The 27,298-nt window shown below is 58.3% G+C and overlaps 1 protein-coding gene across 2 annotated transcripts; it reads right to left on the bottom strand.

Moving 5' to 3' along the window:
- Positions 1 to 1,918: 1,918 nt before the first annotated feature.
- On the bottom strand, positions 1,919 to 26,971 carry LOC308067131 (tyrosine-protein phosphatase non-receptor type 9-like). 2 transcript variants are annotated; one of them, XM_080395458.1, is made up of 19 exons: positions 26,707 to 26,971; positions 26,364 to 26,520; positions 25,494 to 25,598; positions 25,267 to 25,363; positions 24,604 to 24,701; positions 24,189 to 24,266; positions 22,240 to 22,320; positions 9,479 to 9,622; positions 8,881 to 8,970; positions 8,646 to 8,770; positions 7,742 to 7,847; positions 6,977 to 7,087; positions 5,921 to 6,249; positions 5,430 to 5,523; positions 5,227 to 5,296; positions 4,558 to 4,636; positions 4,149 to 4,299; positions 3,846 to 4,053; positions 1,919 to 3,548 (listed from the first exon to the last, which is right to left on the bottom strand). In XM_080395458.1, exons 1-19 carry the CDS (start codon positions 26,856 to 26,858, stop codon positions 3,322 to 3,324), a joined length of 2,502 nt encoding a protein of 833 aa, XP_080251584.1. In that variant the 5' UTR covers positions 26,859 to 26,971; the 3' UTR covers positions 1,919 to 3,321. The 2 variants fall into 2 exon arrangements, with proteins under 2 accessions (XP_080251584.1, XP_080251583.1); XM_080395457.1 differs by lacking the exons at positions 22,240 to 22,320; positions 24,189 to 24,266; positions 24,604 to 24,701; ... (2 more) ...; positions 26,364 to 26,520; positions 26,707 to 26,971 and adding an exon at positions 14,384 to 14,519.
- Between the last annotated feature and the right edge of the window lie 327 nt (positions 26,972 to 27,298).

Below are 27,298 nucleotides of genomic sequence, written 5' to 3'. Positions count from 1 at the left end.
AGCTTAAAAACCGCAATATATATTAACATGAACCTGAAGCGCCCTTTGGCTAAACACTTTCCAGTGCCACGCTGCTATTCCTACTGCGAAACTGACAGACATCCAGGACATGGATCTCCTCAGAAATGTTTCAGTTCTCTGTGCCCACATCATGTGGAATTTTTTCCCCACGTCCACAGCCCAGGCTTGGTTGGGATTTTGGAGTCTATGGAAGGAAGACAGGCTGGGCCCACGGGGAACACTTGGCACCAGCTGCAGCGCTTTGTTCTGGACCTGACACCTCACTGAAAGGCCTGCTGGAGCCAGGGAGAGCCACTGCCAACAGCACAGGTTTGAAAACAAGCCACAGACACCCCCTTTCTGCCCATGTGCCGACAAGAAAGCCCAGCTGGGGTGAAGAACATGTTTGGCAGTGAAGAGGAAGGGCCCTGGGATCCTTCCGAGGATGAGGGGCTGCCCCGCATGCTGGAGCCACCCTGCAGTGGGTGCCAGGAGGGAAACTCAAGGCCAGCCTGGGCCAGAGGAGCCACTCGCCGGGTGAGACTGCGCAGGCTGATGCTGCTTGAGGAGCACACGGGGCAGAAAATGGCACCTAGAAGAACAGGACACTCCAGCTGAAACAAAACTGCACCGCAGGTGGGATGCGCACAGCTCCAGGGATGCCCAAACACCTCTCACACAGCCACAGGCGCTGGGGCACGCAGCCCTTAAAGACAGATGCCCTGCTGCCTCTGGACCTTTTCCAGCCATCCAGCCCACACATTTGGCACCAGCTTGGCACAGCCAAGCCTGTCCACACCTCAAGTGCAGAGGAAAGCTTCCCCCTTTGCCAGTCCCAGAAAGATGCTGGCCTCCTTGGCTTTTGTGGATTCCAGCTGAGCAAACACAGGTGCTGCTCTTCCCACCTGTTGGTGACTCCTCGTCCAGGAGCCTCGCAGGGCTGGCCACTCTGGGGTGCGTGCTTTCCCACTGGCTCTGGGGCTTGATTTGCACCAGCCACCTCTTTTCTTCCCTCGCCTCGAAGCCTCCAGCTGCGGCTGCTGCTCCCAGCCTGGCATTGCTTGCACCGAAGGCGCAGGGGCTGGCTGTCAGCCAGGGAGCCCGCAGGCAGCCCGGCCACATTCCCCTCAGCCATGCCTGCGGGTTTCTGTGCCCTACACACCTGCTCCAAGTGGGTCCAGCAGCACAGAAGTGACACCCTCACCCCGCAATCTAGCAGCGAAAAGCCTTTCCCCAACATCCCGAAATCACTGTGCCTCGTGAGGTGCAGGCAGCAGCAGGCAGACCCTGCGGCCGGCGCTCCCCATCCAGGGCATGACCTGGCACCCGGAGGCTCCCTGCAGGTGGAGGTTTGGTTTCCTGGAGTGCTCAGCAGGGTGGCCAACACAGCCCCAGGGCTTTCTAAATAATTATTAATAAAAAATAGGAGGAAGGTGACAGCTGGAGAAATGGAGTATGCAAAGAGGAGGCTCCGCAGAGCCCATTGCTTGAAGCAGGACAGATTGATGCTCTGAGGCTCGGCCAGGCCCTGGGAAAAAAGGCAGGAGCTCAGATGGGGGCCGCTTGTTGTTGCCCCCCAGCAAACAGGGCTGCATACAGCACAGCCCTTCTTGCTGCCCTCCCTCCTGCCCACCCAGGAAAGCAGCCTGGTTATCTTTCACAGGGCCTCACCCGGGACAGGAGAGGGCTGGCCGGCTCTCACAGCTGCTGCCCCAAGCCCTCCAGCCCCATGGGACTTCTAGCCCGTGCTCCCCCATGCCACCCTGTGCCCCCCCCAAAGTTCTGGGGAGCTGCAGCAGGTCCGTGTGTCCCCAGGGATGGGGCCGGCTTGCTTTTGGGGACTGCAGGGTGTGCAAAACCCTAAGTTCCCTCCCTCTCCTCTCCTGCCCCTGATCAACTCCACCACGATAGCCACAAGGACTGGTCACTGGTAGTATATTTATATGTCGATACAAATAAAACAAAACAAAACCCAAAAAGTAACAACAAAAATGTTTCTCTGAACGAGAGCAAAATAGGAACATTTACAAATACTTCTGGCTCTGGCTTGGATCAAGTTAATGTTAAATATAAAAAAAACCAAAATGAAACACCTCCCCCCCCCAGATTATAAAAAAATAAGAATATACACATTCAAAGAGCTTATTACAGTATAAAGTCACCCAGCCCCAGTGCTGCCAGCCCCAGCTCCCTGGGCAGTGTGGAGGGGCAGTGGCTGGGGTGGTGGCAGCCGTCCTGGCAGGTGCCACTGCCACCTCTTGAGGGTTTCGGCTCTTTTTGCTCAGCGCTCTTCCAGCCCGTGACTCACCACAGGGCTGGGCCCGCGGGTTCCCACTGCCGGCTTGGGAAAGCCGGGCAACCTGGAGAGCCGGTCGGTCCCCGGCCAGCCCCACCGCCTTGTACCTAGTGACTCCCAGGGGTGCGCCCCGAGGGGCAAAGGATGCCCATGAGCTCCTCACTCCCCCCAGCCAACCTGCCTGCCGTGGCCAAATTCCTCCAGATTCTCCTCCTGGGAGCAAAGCTGCTGGGAGACGATGGTGAGGAAGGTGAAACAGGGGAAGGATGCTGCTGAGCATCCCATGGGATGGACTGGGGAGCAGGTACTGGGTCCCAACGCTGCCCATGAGGAGCAGGAAAGGGAAAAAAGGGGGGTGGGAAAAAATAATAATAAAGACAAGACAGAGCCAGGACCAAACTCACCACTCCAGGGATCACAGCGGTGAGACGGCAGGACAGCAGGGACCCACAGGAGCTGCTAAAACGGGTGCTTGTATATATGTATCTATATAATGGCCGGGGTTGGGCACAGCGTGGGTATATTATATACACACATACATACAGACACACAGACTTAGTGGCAGGTAAGACTGATGTAGGTGCCTATTCCTAAGCCCCAGGGCAGGACTGGAAATACATTTCCTAGAGCTTTGCAAAGCCCCTCTCTAAATACACTTTAGATGGTACCAACAAAAAAAATAAAATTACAAAAAAAACAACAAAAAACCCCCCAAAAACTCGAAGAGAAGAAAAACCACCTCCCCAAACAACCAAGAGACACACTGTGGAGAGGAGCGAGAGCCTCTTCCCACACCATCCTCCACCCCCTGGCGAGCGGCAGCCACCATTTGGTTTGAGTAAGGCACAGTTCGATAGCAGTGCTAACAGCTGGGGACGGGCGGCCACCACGCTCCGGCACCGCCGCGCTCCGGCACTGCCACCCCGACAGCTCTGCCGAGCCCCGGTGGGCACAGAAGCGGCTCCGGCAGCCCCAGGAGGATGGGAAAGGGGTGGGGGGGGAGGTCTGCAGGGAGGCGGAGGGTCTCAGTGTCCCGGCGAGCTCTTCTCCTGGCCGGCCCGGCTGTGGTTGGCGAGCAGCAGGCCCTCGCGCTGGGCATGCTCGAGGACGGCGGTGTAACAGAAATAATACTGCTCGGGGGTCTGGATGCTGAAGGCACGCTGGGTCCGCATGCGCAGCACCGTCTGGTAGATGTTCAGCGTGCCCATGTCCTGCAGCTGGGACAGGCAGATGTCCAGCGCGCAGAAGGTACCTGGGGACAACAACGTCAACCACCGAAGAGCCATCACCATCCCTTGCAAGAACTGGAACGGGGCAGTGGTGGTCCTCAGCACCCCCCCCCAACCTCCTGCACGAGACCATGGGCATTGGGAGAAGCAGGGCAGGGATGTCCCCCAGGTCTGATGGCTCCAGAAAGTCCTGGGGACATGTGTGACGGGTCTGCCAGCTTGCAATCAGACGTGGGTCCCTGGGATGGAAATGCCTCGGGGAGGCTGGACTTGCCCCTCGCCCCCTCCAACACCCCCAGCAGCAGGGCTACCCCCGTTACCTGTCCTGCCGATGCCGGCACTGCAGTGCACCACAACTGGGGGTCCCCCGGGGTGACCCTTGAAGCGAGGTCCCAGGGCGCTGACTGCCACCCTCTGCTGCTGCTTCACGGCCCCCAAAAAGTCAATGAGAGTGGCCGCAGAGGAGGGGACACCATAATCCGGCCAGCTCAGGTACTGGAAGTGGGACACCAGCCGCCGCTCCCTCGTCTGGGGGAAAGCAGGGGGGGTTAGACCCTCTCCCCTCCTCTGCCCCCAGCCAGAGAGGACCCCCAGTGCCCCTGTGCCATCCCCTGGCCACACACCTCTGAGCTGTGGATCTCCAGGATGGTTTTCTTGTAATGGTTGAGGTTCTCCACACCCAGGTTGGTGATGGTCAGGGCCCCGAAGCACACCTGGAAATCCTTCTCCAGGGGCCAGTACTGGCCGCACTTTCTCCTGCCTCCCTCCTCCAGCCTGGGAGCAGAAGGACAGGTTGGTGATGTCCTCCTCCTTGCCCTGCTGGGAACGCGTCCCATGCCAACCGGACTTGGCCCCCTGGGATCCCAAAAGGCCCAAACAGTCGATCCCTGATGTGATGTCCCCACCCTGCGGGGCTTGGGCTGGCACCACAGCTGCGAGGTCACTGCAGAGAGCACAGCACCGCTCATCCAACACCAAAAATGCTCATTTTGTAAAGAAAAACAGGGCTGTGCCCCCCCCATAAGCACTCACCGGGTCGTCATCACGATCACCAGGACGTTTTGCTCCCACACCATGCGCCAGAAGTCACCGTAGGTGTTTTCCAGAGGCCCTGCAGGGACAGCCCACGTATCAGCCCAAGACCTGATGGATTTGGGCCAGCCCCTTGGCCCAGCAGCCCCCCTTGCCCCCCCGGGGGAACCACAGCCCCTTCCTGCTAGAACTGACCCCAGTATAGATCCACCAGCCCTGCCTGGAGCTGCCACTGACTGCCCCCCCCAGCGCCGAATCCCTACGGCTTGGCACCGATTCCCCCTCTCTGCTCCATCCCCGGGCAGCCGGGGCAAACCCAGGGGCTGGGTTAGGGGCAGGAGGAGGGGGCTGCCAGCGCTGCTGCCAGCGGGGGTTGCTCAGCCCAGGACCTGTTCTGTGGGAGGTAGCTGAAGGAGGACGGACCCACTTGCTCCCTCCCAGGAGAAACTGCTCCCGCCTGGCTGGGAACCAGGATGGGAGTAAATACACCCAGAGAGAAGTAAATAAATACACCCAGGGAGGAGTAAATACACCCAAGCGAGGAGGGGGGCTTGCAATGCCCTGCTCCCAGAATGTCCCCCACCATGGCTGGTGGCTGATGCTGGGCAGGGGGTGAAGCCCACACGTGCAAGGGCTTATTTTGCTTCTGGTGGTGGGCTCAGGCCGTACCTTGAGTCCCGATGTAAGCGTTCCTCTGCTTGTAGCCGTCCATGAAGCTCGCGTTGATGTAGTCGGTCAGCTGCGGAGAGAAAAGCGCGCACAGCATGAGCCCTCCGGAGCCCCACGGCCGGGGCGGCTGAGCTCGGCTTCACTGGGACCCCCGAGCTCGGCTTCACGTGGGACCCCCGCATTGCCACCCCGGGCTGGCTCACCTCCGGGCGGCTGTATGGCTTTGCCAGCTTGACGCGGGTTTGGTCCAGGCAGGGCACGTCCCCGTACCGGTTCTTCTCCTGGTTGTAGGGTGCCCTGGGAGGCGGGAGAGAGGGACATGGGGATGTTTTCCAAGCAGGGAAGGAAAAGGCAGCATCCCTCTCTCTGCACAAGCCTCCGGCGCCCATAGCTTGGGCTCTGCTGCCATCACCTGGCCAAAGCCTCGGGAAGCGGAGTCCCGGCCAGGTCCTGGTCCCCACCGTCCCCAGCGCGGCGCCCTCCTACCCCCGGGGGCTGCAGGAGCCATGAAGGGGACTCCCAGCATCGCTGGGCTGGTGGATCTCCATTGCTAACCCAAAGCACTGCACCCCAAAGAGCCAGATGGGCTATCACCGAGCTCCAGAAGTGCAGTGATGGGGGGGACCCAGGTTTTTTGGAGCAGAAGAGGGTGCCCCCATGGTGGCCCGCACCTGGCTCCCTCCCCCCAACTCACAAAGAGCAGACAAAGGTGCCAGCAGGGCTCCGGCGCCGTATATCTTCATACTCTTCGTAGATGCCCCGTTTCTGCTTGTGGTTGACGTGATCCAGCAGCTCCTGGAGGGTGACGGACTTGGGCCCGGGGACGTGGACAGAGCCGTTATCTTTGGGGGCCGCCAGCGGCACCAGGATGAGCTCGTCCAGGGGGTCAGGGTGCCCATTCTGCTGGGGCAGGAACCGGCAGTTCCAGCTCAGAGGGTCCAGTTTGAGGGAACCCCCAAGGTACTCGGGGAGGCACTCCCGGGGCAGGTGCTCCTTCAGCTCTGACATCTTCACCATCTGCACCTGCAGGAGGAAGAAGGCAGGGGTGACTCCAAGAAGGATGGAGAGGGTTCACTGCGGACAGGCATGACGAGGTCTCGCACGGTCCCAATGGAGCCCGGAGATTTCCCGCAACAGCATCAGCGTCTTCCCCCTTCTTCCCCTGCCCCGGGAGGGCACCCAGGGGAACACCAGCAGTGGGGCAGGTGCTGGCCCCCCCACGTACCCATGTGGGAGTCCACACTGACACCCAGCTCCAAATTTGCAAGCAGCTCCAAGCTCCTACCAACAGCAGAGGGGCAAACTCCAGCTCAGGGAGACACCGGGCTGGAAACGGGCTCTGCCAGTGGCACCGCTGATGCTGAGAATACTGGTTTAGGTATTCTTGGCTTTGCCAGATAGGGCCTGAGCACAGGTACTTGAGCTTCCATTTTCCCCTGCGTGCTCAGCAGAGGTTTCCTTTCCCTTTAATCATTTACCATGGCCTCCACTTGCTGCTGCTGGCAGCATCACCGCAGAGGAAGAAAGGGAAGGTGATTTCAGAAGGGGTTCAGTATATTTGCTGAAAAAACTGAAACAGGTTGACAGCTATGCAGTTGGCTGAGAAAGCCTCCGTTTCCCACAGATTTGGGCTCAGCACCTTCCAGCAGACGGGGCTGAAGGGCACAAGCTCCTTACACCATCCCATCCCAAAGGGAAAACAGCCTCAGTCCTCCCTGCTGGGGTCCTGTGCTGGGGTGAGCCCACTCACCCGCTCCCGCAGCTTCTCCTTCAGCAGCAGGCTGATGATGGAGTAGGGCACGCGAAACCACATGGGTGCTCCCACGATGAAAACCTTCTTGAGCCGAGCCGGGAAGGCACCCTGCAGGCAGGAGGGGGTCAGATCCATGGTGTCGGGGAGGAACCGGCCCCTCTCCGCGCTCTCCCAGGGGGGACACACGTCCCAGCAGAGGTGACGACTAGCAAAGGGGACCCTGAGGTGGCAATGCCACATCCGAAGCTCCCCTCGCACACAGCTGTTAGCCCACAGCCACAATTAGTTTTATGCTCCGATATGGAAACAAATTATTTCCCTGGAATTATGTAGGCAGAGGGTTTGGCTCTACAGGGGAGAGGTGAAGCCTGGGAGCTGGGATCTGTGCGGAGAACACACCCCGGCCAATATTTACTGCTATTTATTTTTTTTCCGGAGAAGGGAGGCGGCACGAAATGCCAGCATGATTAAAAAATAATTTGCATCTGTTTTCCCAAAAGCGCTGCCAGCAGCTGCAAGAGGAATCCGGCATGGGGACAGCTGATCCCCTCCCACCCGCGGGACCCGCAGCCCCGGCTGGGTCCAGCCCGGCGGGCTCCCAGTGCCAAGGTCCTGCAGGGCTGGCAGCTGGTGCTCCTCAGCCAAGACGTGGTCAGCATGGTCTGGCATGAAAATTTCCGTCAAAGCCACAGGACGTTACGTACTCGGCGAGTGAGTGGCCCCTGCGCTGTCCCCAGACAGCGGGACACTCCCAGCCCTTACCTTCAGCAGGTTGAGGATCTTCTTGCTGAGGTCCAGCTCGAAGTTGGTGTACTGTGAGCCTGCCATGTCATAGATGAACACCAGCCCGTTCCTCTGGGTTTCGAAGCTGAGAGAAGGGAAAGAGCAAAGTCAACCCTGCAACATCCAACTGTGCAGCCCCTGCAGGAGGAGATCTACCCCTCGCTAAACTCATCTTCAGCTCGCCGACTCCAAAAAATCCCCTTCTGTGCTGCCAGGAGGACTCACGCACCCAAAGCTTGAACCATGAACCAAAGCTTGCTTCTGCCCTTCCCAGCTGCTCCATCACCTCTTCCTAAAACCTTTATTTACGCCTGGCTCTTATCTTAAGCCTGTCACAGCTGCATCGCCCCTGACGGCTAAGTTCAAAACCAGAAAGAGCCCAGCAGGATAAACGGAGTGTCCTGACTTCATATTTTTGGCAGGGCTCACGTTACATCTTGCCGGTGGCAGGGCCACCTCCTCCCCGGCCAAAGCCTGCAGGAATCGGGGGCTTTGCTGAACTGAAACCTGGACGTAGGCAGGGAAAGGCTGCTAAGAGCCTGGGTCAGGACTCAGGGGATTTTGTTCCCCTGCTGAACGCCCCCACGGGGATGACCAGCCAGGGGAAGGTGGGGAACTTCAGGCCACAGGGAGCTGCGACCCCTTCCCTCCCCTAACTAGAGGCAGGGCACGCAGAGGCACGCAGACAGACTCAGCCACAATTTCACCTTTGGGAATTCACATTCATGCCAGAGACGGCCCATCTTTGCCCCGTGAAGGCTTTTGGAGGGATTTCATCAAAACCTCAGCAAGCAGCAGCACCTGCCCTTGGCCCTGGGAGGGGAAAGAGGCTCTCGGGGACCCGCTGCTGTAGGACGCGGTACCTCGGTGGCGGCAGGCTCACCTCTCCACCGCTCGGTCCAGCAGGTAGAAGAGCGCCTGGAGCACTACATGCTGCACGCTCTTGCTGGGGTGGTGCAGCTTGGCTGTGAAGAGCGCGATGGAGGCTCCCGACGGGTCCCGCACGCTCTGGTGAGGAAACAGGGTCAAGCTCCCACAGCACCCAAGGATGCCCGCACAGAGCAGAGCCAGGACAAGCTGCCCGGTTGGGGTAACTGGGGGGGGATACCCCCACTTACCAGAATGGTGAACTTGCCACTGAGCAGCTCCGAGCGCAGCGGCTCCTCATGTGGTTTCAGCTTCACAATGCCCTCCTTCAGGCGCGTCTCCTGTGGGCAGGGAGCAGCGTGATGGCCAGCACGGACACCACAGCCCTCCCCAGCCATCCCCACATCCCCATGGGGCAGCCAGCCCTCCAAGGGAATCCCCAGCAGGGAAACCTCTGCTCCATGGCCCCATTTCCAAGCAGAGGATTGCAGCTGGCTCCAGCACCACAACCCCCAGCACGGGGAGGAGCAGCTTTGCAAAAGCAGCATGAGAAATGTATATATGCATATATCTCCTTTATACAGTGGGAGACGCTCTGTGGGCATCACACACCAGCCGGGAGGGCACCCTGCGAGCATGCACACTGCTCTCAGCAGAGGGGAGGGGACTGAGGTCGGTGAGATCTCCATGGTGACTTGTCTTGGCTGAAAAAGGATTTTCCAGCTGAATAAAACTCATAAGGGAGTGGGAAAAAGAAGTAAAGCAGGGAGAGGGTCGTCCCTGGGACCAAAGATCTCTCACAGAGCAGAACGCCCTCGGCTGGGGGGGGACCCAGCCCTGCTCGCTTACCCGGTAGGAGTGAAAGAGCTCGATGGCCCGCAGGACATCGAACTTGCGGGCCATGAGGAACTTGACAGCCACATTCCAGGAGAGCGGGGACACATTGTACTGGCCCGTCCACTTGTTGATCTCCTCCAGGAACTGCTTGGTCGCCTGTGGGAGAGACAGGGGGCATGCAGTGAGATGGGGCAGGAGGAGAAGGAATGCCCAAGGAGCATCCCTGGTCATGGTGGAAGCTACACGGTCCTCGGTACGTGGGCAGGGGCTGGGCATGTCTCGGCAAACCCAACAGTTCCTCGGGGTGAAGCGGGGAGCTCTACAGCAGCTACTGGGAAAGAGGGTAAGGGCAGTGGGGATGGAGACAAAGGCAACGCCAGCGTGGGGAAGGGAGCAAGTGGTAGGAGTGCTGGCACTGGAAAAACATCCTTGGGGCTGGGGGAGACTCATGGAAAGGAGAGGGGAAGCGAAAGGAGGATTTTTACAGGCATTAGACTCCCGTTCAGACACAGCAGCCCTAGCGCAGCGGGAACACCTCAGCAGCAGTGGCCTCCCGGGGCTGCAGCTCCACCGTGGAGCTGCCAACCCATCCCGGTGAAATAAGAGCAGCATCGAGGGCCAACGCTTTGACATGCCGCGGGACACAGCCCAGTTTCACAGAGTTGCAGATGACCAGATGAGAAAGGTTCGGCTCAGGAGGGTCCCAGGATGCTCCCGCTGCTCCCCACAGCCCTGTACCGTGCTGGGGTCACCCCGCACAAGCACGCTCCCGTCCCAAAGCACCGACACCACACGTGCCCAAAACCATGAGAAACCAAAAAAGAAAAACTTTTCCAACCCTAGCACTGCCAGAGCAGAGTCACAAATCCCAACCTGCAACCTCCCGGCAGGCTTAAAGCCCTGAAGGCGAGCAAAACAACCCCAAAAGGTATTATTTCTACAAGCCGTGTTTGCAAGGTGGGCTTGGGGCTTCTGAACGCCCGTGCTAATGGAAGCAGCTTTGCCTTCTGCTCTGTTATCGATCCCGTGTCCCACATGGGAGCCCCGAGGGAGCCTGGGCAGCACGGCCCAGCCTGCCACCACGTACTGCTCAAGGGATGCGGGCAGGCCAGAGGGAGTCTCTGAAGTGCCCTGCTCCCACCCACGTACACCCCAAAACGGAGCAGTTCCCATCCCTGCAAGAGCGGAGGATGGTGATGACGGTGCAAGGAGGACAGCGAGCGCTGGAGGCTGGCTCCTGGCGCAGGGAGCGCAGGCAGGCGGCGGTGTTGGATGTCAGGCAGTGGCACAGAGTTACTGGGAACTATTCAGCCAGAGAAGCTCGTCGGCATTAATGACTTCCGACAGGAGGAAGCGAAAGGCCGGGGTTTATCGGCGGCGCAAAGCTCGGCGGCACAGCAAGCCCCTCTCATGGGATGAGCCGAAGGAGCCCGGTTCGTTTGAGGGGGTCTCTCTGCAGCCCACCTGGCACTGATCTGCAGGTGTTTTTGGAAGAAGTATCGGTTCAGCCAGCTGCTGGAAGCTGCTAAGGGCCAGCCCAGACCCCAGTGCATCACAGCCAGAAGCTCCCTAACTCAGTATCAGAATCCTGCAGAGCGGCCGGGTGAGCACCAGCTGGGAGGGAACTCACAGAATCGGGCTGGGTCTGCTGCCGGCAGCTCCAGGAGGAATCTGAAAGCGGATTTCAACAGCCCAGCTCCAAGCTCTAGCAAAAATCCCCTTTAAGCATCACAAGCCCTCCTGGCACAGCGGTGTGCCACTGTCAGCTGGCTGCAGCTTGACAGCCGGATCGGTCCCCCCATCTCTGCAATTGCTGGGGGCAAGGGACCGGAGGGGAGGGGGCAAGGTGGGGAGCAAAGGAGACATGGGGTTGTACACGCCCCTGCCTTGCATTCCCACCTCCCAGCCAGCAGCCGGAGGGAGCTTCTCCTGGGAGCTGTACTTACGGGACGCCTTTATCCCCATGGCTTCGTCTCCAACAGCCTCCACTTTGCCAAAACAAAAGCAACTCTTTGTGGCCCAAAGTGCTCATGGTTTCTCCTCGAACTCAAGAGGGATGGGGAAAATAAACAGGGGAACACAGAAACCATCTTCAGCCTTAACGCAACACACACTCCCACACGTACATATATCAAATAGAGCCTATCCATGAGCTCAGGTGGGGAGCCCCACCGGCCGCACCCGGGTGGGCCAGGGAGTGAGTCCCCCTGGGACCCCCCTGCTGCCCAAAAGCCAGGGCCGGGCTGGAGATGCAAACCCAGAGAAACAGCAGAGATGCTCCTTCCCCAGCACACGCAGGATGGCACAGGGATGGGGGTGAGCACCAGGCACGCTCCCACCGCCCTCAGATGGAGACCAGAGCCGGCACCGCAACCTGGGACAAGAAAGACGGCCTGAGACGATGGGAAGGACGCCCCGAGGGGCGCGGTGGCAGCTGGGAGAGGACGCAACATGTGGTTCGGGTCTCCTTCCTCAACACCTAACCCATCACGCTTCACGCAATCCCACTGCCAGCACCCATCACGAGGGATGTCGGGCTTTTGGCAAGGGGGGAAAGACCCAAAAGAACAAGCACCAACTTTGCCACGCCATGAACTCCAACTTTCTCCTGCAGCTAAACGCAATCCCAAACTTACCAGCGCCAACATTCAACAGCAGGCGACCCAGGAGTTACTGAGCCGAGCATCACTGCCAGCCGCAGCTCTGCCCCCTCCCTCCACCGGGTCTCACCATTGTTCCTGGCCCCGATCCTGTTTGGGTTCGTGCGGGTGCCGAGGCGAGCGCCGCAGGGATCGCTTCACGCGCTGGGTGCGCAGCCCGTGACCCAGAGCTGCAGCAAGCAGCCCCGGTTCTGCGAGTGACGCAGCGCTGGGAGCAAAATGGTCCGTGGCCGGGTGTTTTGAACAATGCTGCTCTTTGGAGCACTGGTGTCATCGAAGTCCCCGCTTCACTGTGCCAGGGCAGGGCGGTGACAAAGCCACCGCCGCAGGAACATGGGGGCTCTTCAAGGCCTCCTCCCCCGGGCTGGCAGGCAGCAAACCCACCCTCCTTCTTCAGCCCGGGGACAGGGGGACACAAGTCCTGTGAAAAATCGCAGCTGAAAACCCCTGAGGAAGACCAGTTTGGCTCCTCTGGGATAGGCTGGGGAGGGAACTGTGGAGATCTTGGGGAGTCGGAGGTGTCCCGAGGTTGGCAGGGAGAGGAGAGGGGTGAAATCCCCCCCAGCTTGCTGCTGGTAACGGAGAGAGCGGAGTGAGCAGGGGAAATCCTGATGATGGTCCCGAGGAGGATGAAGAGGTGGCAGGAAGGGGATGTCCCAGCCCCAGCCAGCACTGACCCACCAAGAGAGAATCTGCCACTATTTTGGCTTCCAAGCCATGGAGGGCAGCGCCGAGGGCAGCCTTCCCCACCCCAGCCTGGTGATCCAAACCTGGAGCCATTCCTGAAAATACCTCTTCATCTTCTCCGTCTGATATTCCTGCACAAACCAAACGCCTTGGATCCCTCTCCTGGGATCCTGGCTGCGGAAGCCCAGCCACGGCCCTGCTGCAAACCAAGCTCCCTGCCTTTTTTTTTTTTTTTTCCCCAGGTCTTCTAAAACCCTGTTTGCTGGAAGCTTCACCCGCTCCGTGACGCAGGGGAAACACAAATCACAGGCACCGGTGGGGACACAGGGCATGAACACCCCCTTCTCCTCGTGATTTTATTGCCCTGGAGATAGCGGTACCACGCTGATAGCGGGAGGTGTGGTGGAGGAGAAAGCCTGGGAGCACCAGTGTGGGCTGCAGGACTGACTCTGCCAGCTCCGGGCTTGTGCGGCCACGGGGTCTGGGGGAACCCGGGGTCCCCCACCAACCCTCCTAAACCTCCCTGTAGGAATGAAGGATGTTTTTAAAAAAAAGAAAAGCAACCAAATAAACAGAACACTGACCAGCCGGTCCCTTTTGCCTTCACATCATAAGCCCCCCCAGGCCAGCGAGGGGGCCAACACGACAGCCCGAGCATCACCCAGGGGAGCCCGGCGGCCGGCTCGGGTGCAGATGCGGAGCCGGGTGGGCATCCCTGGGGGTGGGGGTGAAGTGGGGGGCTGGGGGGGAACAGCCAGAGATGGTTCTCGTCATCTGACGCACCCTGGCTGGCTTATCGGCCCCGTTCCCCGAGCCCGGCGACATCCTCCCGCGCTGACGCAAGGCCGGCGGAGGAAGCCGGGACGTCACGGGAGGCCTGGGGCGTGGGAAGCGCGTGCACACGCATCCCCACGGCTGCCCACGGGGGGAGGCCGGCGAGGAGAGCCCACTGGTGCCCGGGGGGGGGGACACGCACTACCACCCCCACTCTGGGGGTGCATGACCCCAACCCCGTGCTGCGGTACCCCTGCTTACCCTGGCATTGCAAGGGCCTCTGGGGTGCTGGGTGGGCAGCTTGGGGGGGGGGGGCTGTGGGGGTGTGTGTGGGGGGGTGCCAGGATGGGAGCTGCCCGGGTTCGGGGGCTGCATGGGGTGGGGTCTGCCCGGTAAGAGGGCTGCCAGGGTGGGGAGCTGCCCAGTTTGGGGGGCTGCATACGTGGGGGGCCTGTGTGGGTGGGGAGTTGCCCGGCTTGGGGGCTGCATAGGTGGGGGGGCTGCCCGGTGAGGGGGCTGCATAGGTGGGGAGTTGTCTGGGTTGGGGGGCTGCCCGGGTGGGGGGTTTGCATAGGTGGGGGATAGGTGGGGGGCTGCCTGGTGAGTGGGCTGCATAGGTGGGGGGGCTGCCCGAATCGGGGGGAGGGGGCTTTGCCAATGGGGCTTTCCTTGGGGAGAACCGCCCCGCTGGGAGAAAACAGCCCTGCAACCCGGGACAGCCAAAAAAAGAGAGGGAGGGGGGGCAGAGCCGGGGGTCCTGCCCAGCCCAGCCCGGCCCGGCCCGGCGCGGACATACCTGCTCCTCCTCGGCGCTGAGCTCCGCGGCCATGCTGTGCTGTGCAGCGCGGCCCCGCTGCCCGCGGCGGGCCCTGCCGAGCCGTGCGAGCCGAGCCGAGCCGAGCCGAGCCGCGCTAGGCGGCGGGCGCCCCACCGGAGCCCATCCCCGGGGGCCGGCGGCGCTGTGGGCACCGGCCCCTCCCGGCCGCCGCAGGCTCGGCACGGGCGGCTCCGCCCCGCAGTCCCCGCCGAAAGTGCCGAAAAAAAAATATTAAAAAAATAAAAAAAATCGGAATAACCCCCCCGATCCCGCAGCCCCCCGGGAAGTTTCGCTCGCCCCAGGGAAGCGCCGCTCCGCTGGGCTGGGCCGGGCCGGGCTCCCCGCCCCGCTCCGCTCGGCCCCGGCGGGGGCGGCGGCAGGAAGCGCCCGCGGCCCCCTCCCCTCCCCTCCCGCCCCCTCCCCTCGCTGCCCCCCCCGCGGCGTGGCCGCCCCCGGGCGGGGGACAGGAAGCCCCGGCGGGCGGCGGGGCCGGTGCTCGGCGGCGGGGCGGCGGGGGAGGCGGCGGCGGTGCCCGCCCTCCCTCCGCTCCGGCCTGGCCCGGCCCCGCCGGGCGGGCGGCGCGTTCCCCGGCACCGCTGCCGCCGCTAAGATGGTGGCGGGCGGCTCTGCCCGGAGCCGTCCCGGGGGGGCGGGCAGCGCGGCGGGGCTCTGCCTCCCAGCCGGGCCCCCCGCCCCCGGCGCCTTCGAGGAAACCCGGAGCCGCGCCGCTCGCCCAGGCCCAGCACCCCCCGCGGCCGGGCTGCAGACCCCGCCGGAGCGCCAGGCTGCAGGGCGGGGGGCGTGTTGTTCGGCTGGGGGAGACCGGGGGGTGCTGCACCCCCAAGGCGAGTGAGTGGCGATGGCGGCCCCGGCGTGGACGGGCTCCCGGCCCCGCCGCCCTTCCCGGTCCTGCCGCCCCCCTTCCCGGTACTCCAGCCCCGGCCCCGCGGCCCTTCCCGGGCTTTCCAGGGTTTCCAGCGGCTGCTTCGCTGCTCTCCCTCCTCTACAGCCCCTCAATGGTGGTTCCCGGCTGGGCGCAGGTGGCGGCGGCGGGATGGAGAGACCCGATGCTCCTCCGGAGGGGCCACCAAGAAGGAACGGGGACCGTGAGCCCACGGAAAAGCCAGGCGGGGGGACGCTTTGTTCCCCGAGGAGGATTGTGCTGGCAAGGTGCCCACAGCCGGAGCCTTTGCACCTAACTCAGAGAACATGGAAGAAAGGGCAGAGGAAGGGGCCGAGCCATGGGCAAGGGCTGGCCTGTCCTCCCCGGCCCCGGGCCACACTCCACTCTCCTGCCCCAGGCTCCATTTTTGCCCCCAAGGAGGGGAGGTGACCCCACCTCGGTCACTGCCGAAGCTTCCGCCCCTTCCAGTTGGGAGCAGGGCAGGGAACAGATGGGAGTGGGATCGCCCCCAGCAAATAAAATAAGTCACAGCAACAAACTGCGCTGGCCCTGGTGACTTCCGTTTAACACCCTCTCTCCAAACACAGCCCTTCGTTTCCAACTGGAATTGTAACGCAAATATTTATTTCCCCAGCCCAGCTCATGCTTTTAAAAGGGAAACTATGCGGCATCATCTGGAGCCGGCAGAAAGCTACGGTCGCTTCCCCACCGCTCTCCTCCATCGATCGCAGCGAGCGGCTGAAGGCAGCCCCTCTTCGCCTGCATCCGCTCCCATCCCTTGCTGGAGGACCTTCAGAGGTGGCGGGAGGACCTTTGAGGGCAGCCGGGAGGCAGTAACCTGAGCTGCAGCTTTCTCTGCCCTAAGGGATGCACAAATCCTACATCCAGATGCCCACCTCCGGATTTAATTGCCTGATGGAAGGAAAATTCTACTGATAGGAGGCTGGATGTGGTCTCCCTGGCTGGGGCTCTCCCTGTAGCCCTCTGCCAGCCGGTGAGGCCGAACCACAGGGGGAACGGGCAGCTCGAGCAGCCCAGAGCCTGTGAGGGACAGGGAAGGACAGGGCAGTCCAGGTGTTGTGTCCTCTTCCCCCAGCTCATTGCTTCACATGCTAAAAAAAAACCCCAACCAAACACACACAAAAAAAACCCACCAAAAAAAACCCCCAAGCAGCAGTTTGAAAAAGACTGCAGCACACTTGGCCTCATCCGAATGCTGCGGAGCTGGGGTGCTGTTCCCCCCCCTCTGGGGAAGGGGAGCAGTGGCCAGCCCCCTCCCACAGCCAGCTCTGGCCGAAGTTAGGACAGTTCGTGCTGCCTGCTGGTATAATCAATAGCGGCTGCACAGCCAGATGATTGCATGCAGACCACACACTTGGCACAGAAACAAGTGTTTTTCTGGGAAAAACAGGGGGTGCGAGGGCAGGATACAAGTGCCCCCGCTATCTGCGGGCGGCCATCCCCACACACTGTATCTCCTCCTGGATACGGGCCCTCTGGCAGCATTTTCACAGGCAGCCGAGAGGAGACTCCCCAGCACCATGTTTAGCCCGATATTTCATCTCCCCCCTCCACGGCGAGTCTTCCTGCTCCAGCCTTTTATTGTCCCTCTGGAAAAGAACCTGGGAATGGCGAGTACAATCGTTTCGTCCCTGCTAAAACCAGTGAAAGGCAGCAGCCGGTGCTTGCAAAGCAGCCTTCAGCTGGGCTAAGAGGGACAGCGGCGGCGAAGAGAGTGAACCACCTCGGTGCGTGGAGGAGAATCAAACCCGCACAGGCATTTCCTCTGCTCCAGTTAGCGCTGCAACTGATTTTTCAGTCCCTATTTGGGAGGCACGGCACGCATCCACCCTTAGGTAGCAGGAAGACGCTCAAGAATTTGTCTTTCTGAGAAACCTTTTATTTGGCACAATCAATGCTAGCGTTTTTCAGTGCGAAACCATTCCTTCCTCCCCCTACTGAGAAAAGCCTCGAGTACAGGCTTCTGCCGCGCCGCACAAAGCCGTGCTCGGAAGCAGGGCCCACTGCGCTGCAAGGAAATTTAGTTTTTCTCTGTAAACGTGTGGGTGTGGAAAGCCCAGCCTTTGGATTTACAGCAGCTCGCTGCAAACTTTTTGTTACTAGAAGTGGACTGACGACAAAACTTTCATTGAGGCAGCCTCGGTAAACAGCTGGATCAAAGGCTGAAATGCCCTCGATTCCCGGGGCCAGGGAGGTGGGGCTGCCGCTGGGGCCGGGGTTCCGAGCAGCAGCTGCACCTCAGAGCTCTGAGCACTGTTCCTATGCTGAAGCTTTGCCAGAGGCTTTAACAGAAGCAGGGTCAGGAGCAGAGCCGGGAACCCTGCAGTGTGGGGACAAATCATTGAGTTTCCCAGCACACGACTGCCTTAGCAAAGAACCAGACAATCCTGTTAAGACCTTACAGAAGCCCTGGCAAAAAAAAAAAAAAAAAAAAAAAAAGAAAAAAAATCCAGCGGCACTTGGAACAAGATATTCCACTTTAGTGCCCTTTCAACAAAACCATCCTATGATCATTACCTTTGACCCCCTCTCGGGGAGGGTGAGGGACAGTGAGAAGCAGGGAACCTTTTCCTTTCTCCTTACCCAACCGGTCTGTCCCAGCAGCCTAATTCTCCATCTGGCTCACTGCTTCATCCCGGCCCTCGGGAGAGTTTGCTGGCTGAGGGGTAGACAAGTGTTCCAGCTCGTAATGTCCGTTCCTCGCAGCCACCGCGCTGCTCAGGTGACCCTTTTCTGCTGCCAGCTTTTTATTCTTCTTGCTCTCAATGATCTGCTGGAGCTGATGCCCAGCATAGTCTGGTTTGGCAGTGAGCACCGTAGCGGGCACAGCGAGCCCGAGGATCTCGGGGACCATGTAGGGCCGGAGCCAGCCCACCAGCGGGGTGCTGCCGGGGGTATAGTGGGTTTGCTTGTGATAGAAGAGAAGTCCGTCGACCTGCAAAGAGAGAGAGAGTGAATGAAAGGCCAGAGCTGGAGGCTCTTGCAGGTGGATGACAGAGCGCCAGACGACAGCACCGCTCTCCATTTAGTGGCCAAAACTACCAGCTGGATCATTTTTCTCAAGCAGTGCAATAAATAGCGGAAGGGAAAGAAGAAACCTGCAGAGCTCCTGCCCTGAAAGATCACTACAAGCCCAGCGACTGCCGGATGGCTTTCAGTCATCAGAGGCAAATGATCTCAGCCTGATGTCGGCACGGACAGCACTTTCCCTCTGGTTGCTATGATCCCATTCTGCAGAAAGGCCATCAGGTTTCTGAATAAGGCAGCGCACAGAAAGGCCACTTTACTGGATTAAGGTTATTTTAAATAATACATTTGCAGAGTAATTAGAGCGCATGACGCCAAGGAGCCCTGATTTGTAATGCTGCTACGGCTCTTTCAGCTGGCTTATATGAAATAAATTCTTAATGTTTCCCAAGAGAGAACTTCACCAGCAATCGATGACAGTTAAGGGCACTCAGGACTTTGAAGGTTTAGGCCCTAACTCTTGCACTACTATTTCCACACTCTGCAACACTGCAGCTGGCTGACATTTTCCCCGCTTCCTCGCCACGCTCGGGGATTTTTGCCCCTGCCTTCCTGTGCTTCCCAGGGATGCACTCTGCAAGGTTAGATCCTGCTGTCGGGCTGCCTCACGCTGGAGGTGGTGCTCCTTTTAGCTCAGCCTCGCAAGCTCCTAAAAGGCCATTTGGCTACGAGTAAGAGTGGCTGAGTGGGCAGGAGAGATGAGAAAAAGAGCCCACCTCACGCTGCATTGCTCCCTGGCCCCTCCCCAGGCCTACAGCCCCCAGAATATATATGGCAGAACGGCACGTGTATTGGCAATGAGCAGAGGCATCAGTGAAGCCGGCGGATCGAGGTGATTTCTGCTACTGCACTAGATTGTGAAAAAAGCAAAAAGCAGCATACATTCCTGTCTGAACCGTGGATGCTAACCTCCAGCAGAGCGGGCAGAGCTGCTTGCGCTACTCTCTCCATAATTTCAGTTACTGTTAAGATCTTGCAAAATAATCCCAGAAAAAGGGGGATTCCTGTGCTAGGAAAACGTAAGACCAGAACGGTAAACATCATGATGAGCTTGTGTAACCCTCTGGATATCTAAACGACAAAGCTTTTCCCTCCCCCTGCCTCCCAGGAAGGCTTGGGAAGAGCCAGATTCTGTGGCACCCCAGCACCATGCCTACACATCCAGCCCATTCCTGTGGGTGCGTGGCACTTGATGAGCAACAGGGATTCTCCAGCACCCACAGGAATGTTTTGGTAAAGATCAGAGCCTGGGAAGGCTTCTGCCTTCCAGACTGCTCCAAAGATCTTCCCCAAGCTGGAGAATTCAAAGGAGTTCAGCCTAGTGGAGAGTTACATCATACTCTTCCTTCCCTTGATTTCCCTTAAGTTACTCCCATATTCCTTCCAGTTTATTTAATTTGTTGGCCAGGTCTCTACTCTGAGTCACCACACTGACACCAGCCACATCAGAATAAGGGCTGACACTGTCCCTGAACGACCGAACCTGATGGGAAACTGGTCTGGCAGGATTTCATGTGTTGCAGCCAAGCTTTTCAGATTTTAGGTGCTTTACAGTATTCCCATTCCTTCGCATCGGGGCTTCTCAGACTTTTGCTGCCCCTGCCTTCAAGAAAACCCGAATGTTGTTTTACTCAGATCTACGAATAGGACAGTAGCTCTTAAGATCCACTCCAAAAAACACTTCAAATTCAGGGCCAGTCAATTGATCCAAAGTCCGCCGAGTTCCACAGAAAAAGTTTCCGCTGAATATAGCGGATCAGGTCCTAACTCTAAAGGTTAGAGATTAACTATGAAGACCCAGATCTGAAAGCACTGACCACCTCTGTTGCCACCACACACATGAGATCCTTGTAAGGGTAACAAAATGCCAAGCCCAGGCATAAGGTGACCTCTATTATCCTGCACTACCTATAGCAAGGCTGCATTTTGCTTTCTGTAAAGTTTATCTCGTTGGGTGCCGCGGGTGGAAGCTCGCGAAGGGGATTTTTTGGGCTCCCTCTTGTGGCACATCACAGGGGACCCGCGGTCCCCTCCACTCCGGGAAGCAGCACCACGGGTTCTGTGGGGTTACTGGCTGCTTCGAGCCAAATTATACCACGTTTCACTCGTTGGGGTCGCACCTCGACTACCAGCTCAGGAACATGGAGGGGCAAGTCACTGCTGGATTACAAGGGAGAGTCTGAACAACTCCACCTCCCTCCCCTGGTGTTTCGCAACGGTCTCCTTCATATGCCGAAAGCTTTTCTGCGCTGACTGCGGTGGGGCAATACTCCTCAGCCTTTTCTCCCGGGAGCAGATGCCTCCAGAAGGAATGAGGCTTTCTTCAGTAAAGACGGGAACAACTGTGTCTACAGAGACACTCCATCTGTAGTTGAGCCAGTCATCTGAAGGAAATCTGGGATGCCTTCTCAACAAGTCCCCAATTTGTGTTTAGAGCAGGGCCTGGCAAGACCAGCAAGGGGCTGGGACTTTCCAACTCTCTCTAATGACTGTCCTGGTTTTGATGAGCAGAAGGCAAAGTCAGCCCTCCCAGCCAAATCAGTGTCCCTTAAATTTGAACCTGCACTTACGTTAATCGCTAACTTGGGCTGGGAGAGCACAAGACACGCAGTCAAATCCACGTGGCTTTTGGCTTAGGAGGACAAGCAACCTTTACAATGGCTGCCCCTGATCTAGAGACTAGGCACTCCACAGGAACTGCTGCAGCCACAGGAGGAGCTTCTGGCTCCCAGATGTTTGTCACCGACGCTGTGCCGGAATGCGCTCACCTCCTCCATCCTCTTCTGCTTCAGTGCCAAGTCAGCCAGGGCAGTCAAAAGCAGCCTGAGCTGTTTTCATGAGGGGCTCCCACTTGCTGCTCGCAACCGCACAGAGCTGAACTGGGTGGCACATCGATTTGTCTGTCCTGCCCTTCTCCCACAGGTGAGCAGAGAGGCCTGAACAGCACCTACTTCTAAAGCTGATGAAGCAAATGTAGGTGTCCTGTTCAGCCGCTCTTTCTGGGGGGGAATGCCGCCTCAGAGGAAGCCAGGAGCAGCTGCGGCCAAAGGCAAGGGAGCTGCTGGTCCTGTACCAGACCAAAGAGCAGAGCTCACGTTACCCCCTCCACAAGATCCAACAGCAGTATAGCGGGAGGACAGTCATCCGAACCCCTCCCTGCCATTTCTGTTACAGCCTCCTGCCCCCAGCTCCGGTACACCTCAGACACCCATCACTAACACCCAAGCACTCCAGAAACCATCGGGAGCTTAGCACCACCATTCTCTTTCCTCCCCACCAGACGCAAGGTAGCTGGGTGCCTTGCACATCAGAGGGATGGAAGCAGCGAGACTAAGGAAACACAGAGCCCGTGACAGAAGTCAGAGAAAGACACCACTTTGCCTACCCCACACAGCTCAAGAAACACCCCTGCATAAGGGATTAAACTGCAGAGATCCTCACGCTTGTAGCCACGCAAGCCCACCTGGGGCAGCAGGCGGTAGCAGCTTTGGCCCTATAAATGTCAGCTGTCCATCACGCTGCCACACGAATGCAAGCCACGCCGCTTCTGGGTGTCCACATCAACCCTCTCTTGCCCCAAGGGCTCTTTCAGGCAACAGCAGTAAAGCACCCGGGGCACAGGGAATGCTATGGCTTAACTCCCGCTAATTAGTTGGGTTGGATGCAGCCTGTACCTGGTGACAGGGTAACAGATCAGCTGTGTGCATAAAAGGCACCCATCCCCCACCCAGGGAAACAGCAGCACAGCTCAGCAAGCTTTCCACAGGCCTTGGGACAGCGCCGCTCCCAAGCGGAGGGGATGCACCCCTCTCCAAGCAGCAGCAGATGCGTGGTGGGGCCGTCTCTAAGGCTGAAGTGCAGGTTCCCACCTGCGTGTTCTCACCTTGAAGGGGAAGTCCATAGCCAGCACCTTACACAGGCTGTCTGAGGAGCAGGGGAAGTTCCGCAGGCCCACAAATTTGTACTGAAAGAGTAAGAGAGGGTTAGAAGAGACAACCACATAGCCTAAAGCAGAACAAGTCACTGAATCGAGCACTGGTGTGGAGGCAGCTAAGGAAGGACTTCCACCAGTGAAAATCCAGCATGAGAAGGAAAGGGTGAGAGACAGGCATCACATAAAACAACGAGATCTTGTAAAGCTTGAGACAAGATCTCAAGCAGCCACCCCATCATTAAACTGCTGTCCTTCCCGCCACAGGGTATTGCGGGCCCAAAAGCACAAACAGGCTCTAAAGAGGATTAGACAGCTCCTGAAAGGCAGGTTCCCTGGTGGCCGTTAACTCCATGATCTAGGTACAACCAATGGCAGATGAAGTCAGAGGGAACATGACAGGTATCTCCAATTTCTTACTCTTTCCATAGCCACTGGTGTCTGCGATTAGTACAGGTTATTGGCACAGACAGACCTCTGACGTGATTCAGAACAGCAGTTCATAAGCAAACCCCAGATCTAGAGACAGAACAACAGGACCAAGCTGTCCCATTGGTGCCAGTCACATCCCACTAGAGTAACTGGAACTGCTTGCATGAAAATCTACAAAAATCACCCAAGCCACCAGAGAGGCTAGGGTGGGATCAGCCGTTAGAGAGAACCCCCACCATCTCTCCAGCAACGCTTGATAAAGGACATACATCACTGCAACTTTACAAATCTCACTCCAAAACCAGAAGATGACCTTTAAGAGAAGACTCCACCATGGATTGCCACCGTGATACCCAGACAGCATGAAATCTAGAGTGTCCAGAATGATCTACTTTGAGTATTCTATCACCCCAGTTTCAAATGACCCTCTCCTTGCATTTAATGAGATGCACACGGCAGAGACAGCGTACAGCTCCCACACGCTCCTGATACCTTTTTTCCCCAAAGCATCTAAGACTGCAGGAAGGACTTTTCAGGAGAGCTGACCCTGAGGCACTCTTTTAACCAAAATAGAAAATGATGACCTCTGGGCAGGATGCAAAGCAGACAGACATCTGCTCCAGCCTGCTGGCTCAGCCAAGCAAACCTTTCCACCCAGGAAATGAAAGCTGAAATGACTCCCGCTTCATGAGGTAGCTGTCTTCTGGATATTCCCATTGGAGTCAGAACAGGATGTTCTGCAAATACAGATACCTCCACTGCTGGCACAGGAGTGGTCATCCCCGTTTATGACCGATCTGCTCAATGCACAGGAGCTGTTCTGCTTAGCAGTGCAGCCATTGGATCCCACTTTGTAAACTGCTCCGTAAGCCGAGCTGCCAAATCTCTTATGTCTGTCCCTAAAAATCACTTTCCAAGGTGCTGTGGGTTCTAGGTCTGACCTCCATGTTTAAGTCTTTAAAGGAAGACCTTTTATCCTTGCTGAGCAGGGACTCCGGGTGGCAATCCAGCAGCCACCCTGACAACTTCAACGATCCATTTAAGCAGGCGGGAAGGCTAAAGCTTTACAAGCCTTTCCCCTTGCCTTGTGAGTCCGCAAGACTAAACAAGAATAAATCCCATTGTAGTCAGGCTGCCAACGAATGCTACCCCTGTAGAAACCACAATGATTTTCCATTCTGTTTCAAGGTAAAGCTAAAAATGGCATGGAAGTTAGCTGATACCCTGCAGTCTGATCTCCCTCAGCACTTTGGCTGTGGGAGGAAAGCCACACACATTTACAATATTCAATAGTTCTATTTACATCCTGAACACGGCATCCCATTTCATCAGAAGTACACTTTGAAGCTTGATGAGGTGTGGGGTTAAGAAAAAAGCTTCCGCTTGTGAAAGAAAGTGCTGAAGCCTGCTGAACAGGAGACCTTACCCCCCCATCCTCCTCCTCCTCCTCTTAGCGCAAAAGAACTTACTGGATTAATCCTGCTTTTCTCTCCCAGCCCTTCCTCCTCTTGGATCTTTGAGGAGAGCCAGAAGAATCTGAAGTCGGTCTGTGAAAGGAGGCAGAAACTTAATGACTATCCACGGCACACTGCTGACCAGCACTTGCTGGGTGTCGCCACTCCTTTGCACTCGCCTGGGAGATTTACAAACTCGGCTTCACCTGCAGAACCAGCCAGCCCCATGAACTCTGCTACTTCCCCCAATACCCCCAAAAGATCCACCCAGTTATTCCAGTAACCAGAAGCCCATAAGCTGTAAAGATGCTGGCGCTTAGATGAAATACCCATCCTACTGCACGGTGCACCATGTCCAGTGCTGGCTGCAAAGCAGCTCACGGAACAGGGAACAAAAGGGAGGGGAGGGCAGAGGGGGAAGGTTCAGCACCTGGCAGTCATAAATGGGGTGTCCTCTCCAGCACATCACATCGAGGATATAGTACGTCTGCTGCACCTCGTTGTAGATGCAGTCCAAGATGCAGTACACTGCGCACACAAACACAGGGAGGTTGCAGACGTGCCCCTGAGACTGCCTCACCCTGCAGCCAAATGCCAGCACAAATCTCTCCTGCATTAAGCCTGCCCTGACGTAAGGCTGCAAAGCTGCGACCACAAAAAGCCCTGTCCCAGACAGAGGCCCAGCAAGCAAAGGCATGTTTCAGAAAATGGCATTTATCAAACAGTTACCCCTTCTCCTGAGGGCAAGAAAGCAACTACAAGATGTATTAAGGAAGACCACACCGTACACAGCTCTCTGTCAGAAGACAGAAAGGATGTTGAGGTTTAAGAGTGTCAGTTAACCAGGCAGCTAATTAAAAGAAACTCTTACCAAGCATAAAGGTATCTGATATTGTCCACATCTAGTTATCCCCAGAGACACATGAACAGGGCCAAAGCTAACTACTCCCAGCAACAGAGAAGGGCACAGCTCCACGGCTCAAGGGAGCCGGAGGAACAGCACTGAGCCTCCTGGCACACACGTTCACAGGGAGAAGCAGAAGGTTCCCCTCTCTCTATCCCAAATTCTGTCCCCAAATCCTCACACTGTTACCTTTCTCGCTCGTTGAATTGTGCCGGTTCCCCCCTGGCAGCAGGGATGGGAACCTGTTGACACAGAAACCGCTCTTGGTGTAAGCTGCTGTTGTGCCCTGTGAGGAAACAGGAGAGTAAAAAAAAAAAGAAAAATCAAGCCAGACGCACGGGCCAGTCTTATGTTAGCTGGGAAAAAGGTACAGGTCCTTTACCAGATGGTGAGACATCACCACTGCTGCTGCTTACCCTAGACGCTACAACTAGTGACCTTTTCCCGATGGGACACACCACTACAACCCACTCCTGCTCCAGATCCAAGGGGACATCGACCAACCATTCTGACAGCATCAGCTATGGAGAAATCCAGAAAAAAAAAAAAATCAGTTAGTAGCGAGTCCCCCAAAGTTATGGAAAACTCATACGTCAAGGATAAAGGAAGGTTTTGACTTGGCTTCAACAGCTACACTGGGTGCTTCAGACGCAATTTGCATTGCTCATCACCCAGCGTTAAGCACCAGAGGGGCTCACTCCCTCTCTCTAACCAACCTGCTTAACAGACTCTCCCCAAAGTCCTTCTCTTGCTTCCCACCTGCTGACTAAGCTACAGACTACAGCATGGGGCTCACAGTCCTTGCCTGGGCACTCCCGTACCTTGGTCCTGGCTCCAGCCTCACTTTCAGCACTTCATTTGTGTATTTTAAATATGTGGCAGAGCATAGAGATTCCTAAACATTAGGAGTAAAGAGCCCAGACAAGCTGACCTCTTCAGAGACTGCCTGGCTATGATCACCTGAGCATCTGTGTGTCTTTTTAGGGCCGATATGGCACCAAGGCTAATAACACCCTCCAGCTGAGGTTTACCTTCCTTCCTGGTATCCCAGACATGGGGAGAGACAGAAAGCTTTAACTGAGTGCTGCATAACAGGATACAAACGCTGCTGGCTGAGCTGAAACCTCCCAGAGCACGCAGGCAGCTCATCTCCACCTCTCCTCCATTTGAACACAGCACATCGCACGGCTCCCCTCCAAGCACCAGGCCAGGTCAGCACCCCACATCCCTCCCACTGCCTGGCCCCGCACTCACACCTGCTCCCCTTCACGAGGGACCCTCCTCACCTGATTGCCATAGCGCCTGGGCAACCTGTGGCCAACATCCACGTCCATTTCCTCTTCCCCCGCATCTTCCCCCTCCTTCTCCTCGTCCCCGCTATCCACCCCTGCCCAGTCGTCATCTGCCAGCCTCCTGGCATGGTTCACGTAGTCCAGCCGCCTCCTGGGAGGTGGGGGGAAAGGAAAGAGCCCCGCTCGCCCTCCGCGGGAGACAGACCACCCCCTCCGCCCTGCACAGCCCCGGGCCCCGGCCCCGCAGCCCCGGCCGCCCGGCGGGCCCAGCACGGGCCTGTCCGCCCCCAGCGGCACCCCCCGGCCGGGCTCTCCCCTTCCTCGGGCCCCAGCTCACTCCCTCTGGAGGCGGAGGAGGCGCTGGCGGCGCTCGGCCTGCCCCAGGCCGCCGCGGGCCTTGTAGGCGGCGAGGCGGGGGTGCGGGGCCGCCGGGCTGTTGGGCCCCGCCAGGGCCACGCCGGCCGCCAGCGCCGCGCTCAGCTCCTCCATGGCAACGCCCGCCCGGCGCCCGCGCGCCGTGACGCAGTTCCGCCCGACGGCGGGGACGGCGCCGCAGCCGGCCCGCAGCGCCCCCTCGCGGCGCGGAGGCGCCGCGCCCGACCGCCGCGCCGGCCAGCGGCAGCCCTCCCCCCCTATGACTCAGTTTCTCCTGCCGCCGGGAGGCGGGCAGGGACACTCGAGGCTGTGACCGGGCACGGGCGTAGGGGACATCCCGGGCAGGGACGGAGGGGACACACAGGGAAGGGGTGCGGGGGACAACTGCGGGCAGGGACGGAGGGCACCACCCCGAGCAGGGATGGAGGGGCCACCGCGGCCAGGGATGGAGGGGACCGTCCCGGGCAGGGACGGAGGGGATACCCCGGGCAGGGATGTAAGGGACATAGAGGGCGGGGATGGCGGGGGACAACGGCGGGCAGGGACATAGGGGA

The sequence above is a fragment of the Falco punctatus genome, assembly GCF_963210335.1.
Source record: "Falco punctatus genome assembly, chromosome: 7".
NCBI lineage: Eukaryota > Metazoa > Chordata > Aves > Falconiformes > Falconidae > Falco > Falco punctatus.
Note: the sequence above shows the minus strand (reverse complement) of the source record. Positions and strands in the feature narration are given on the sequence as shown.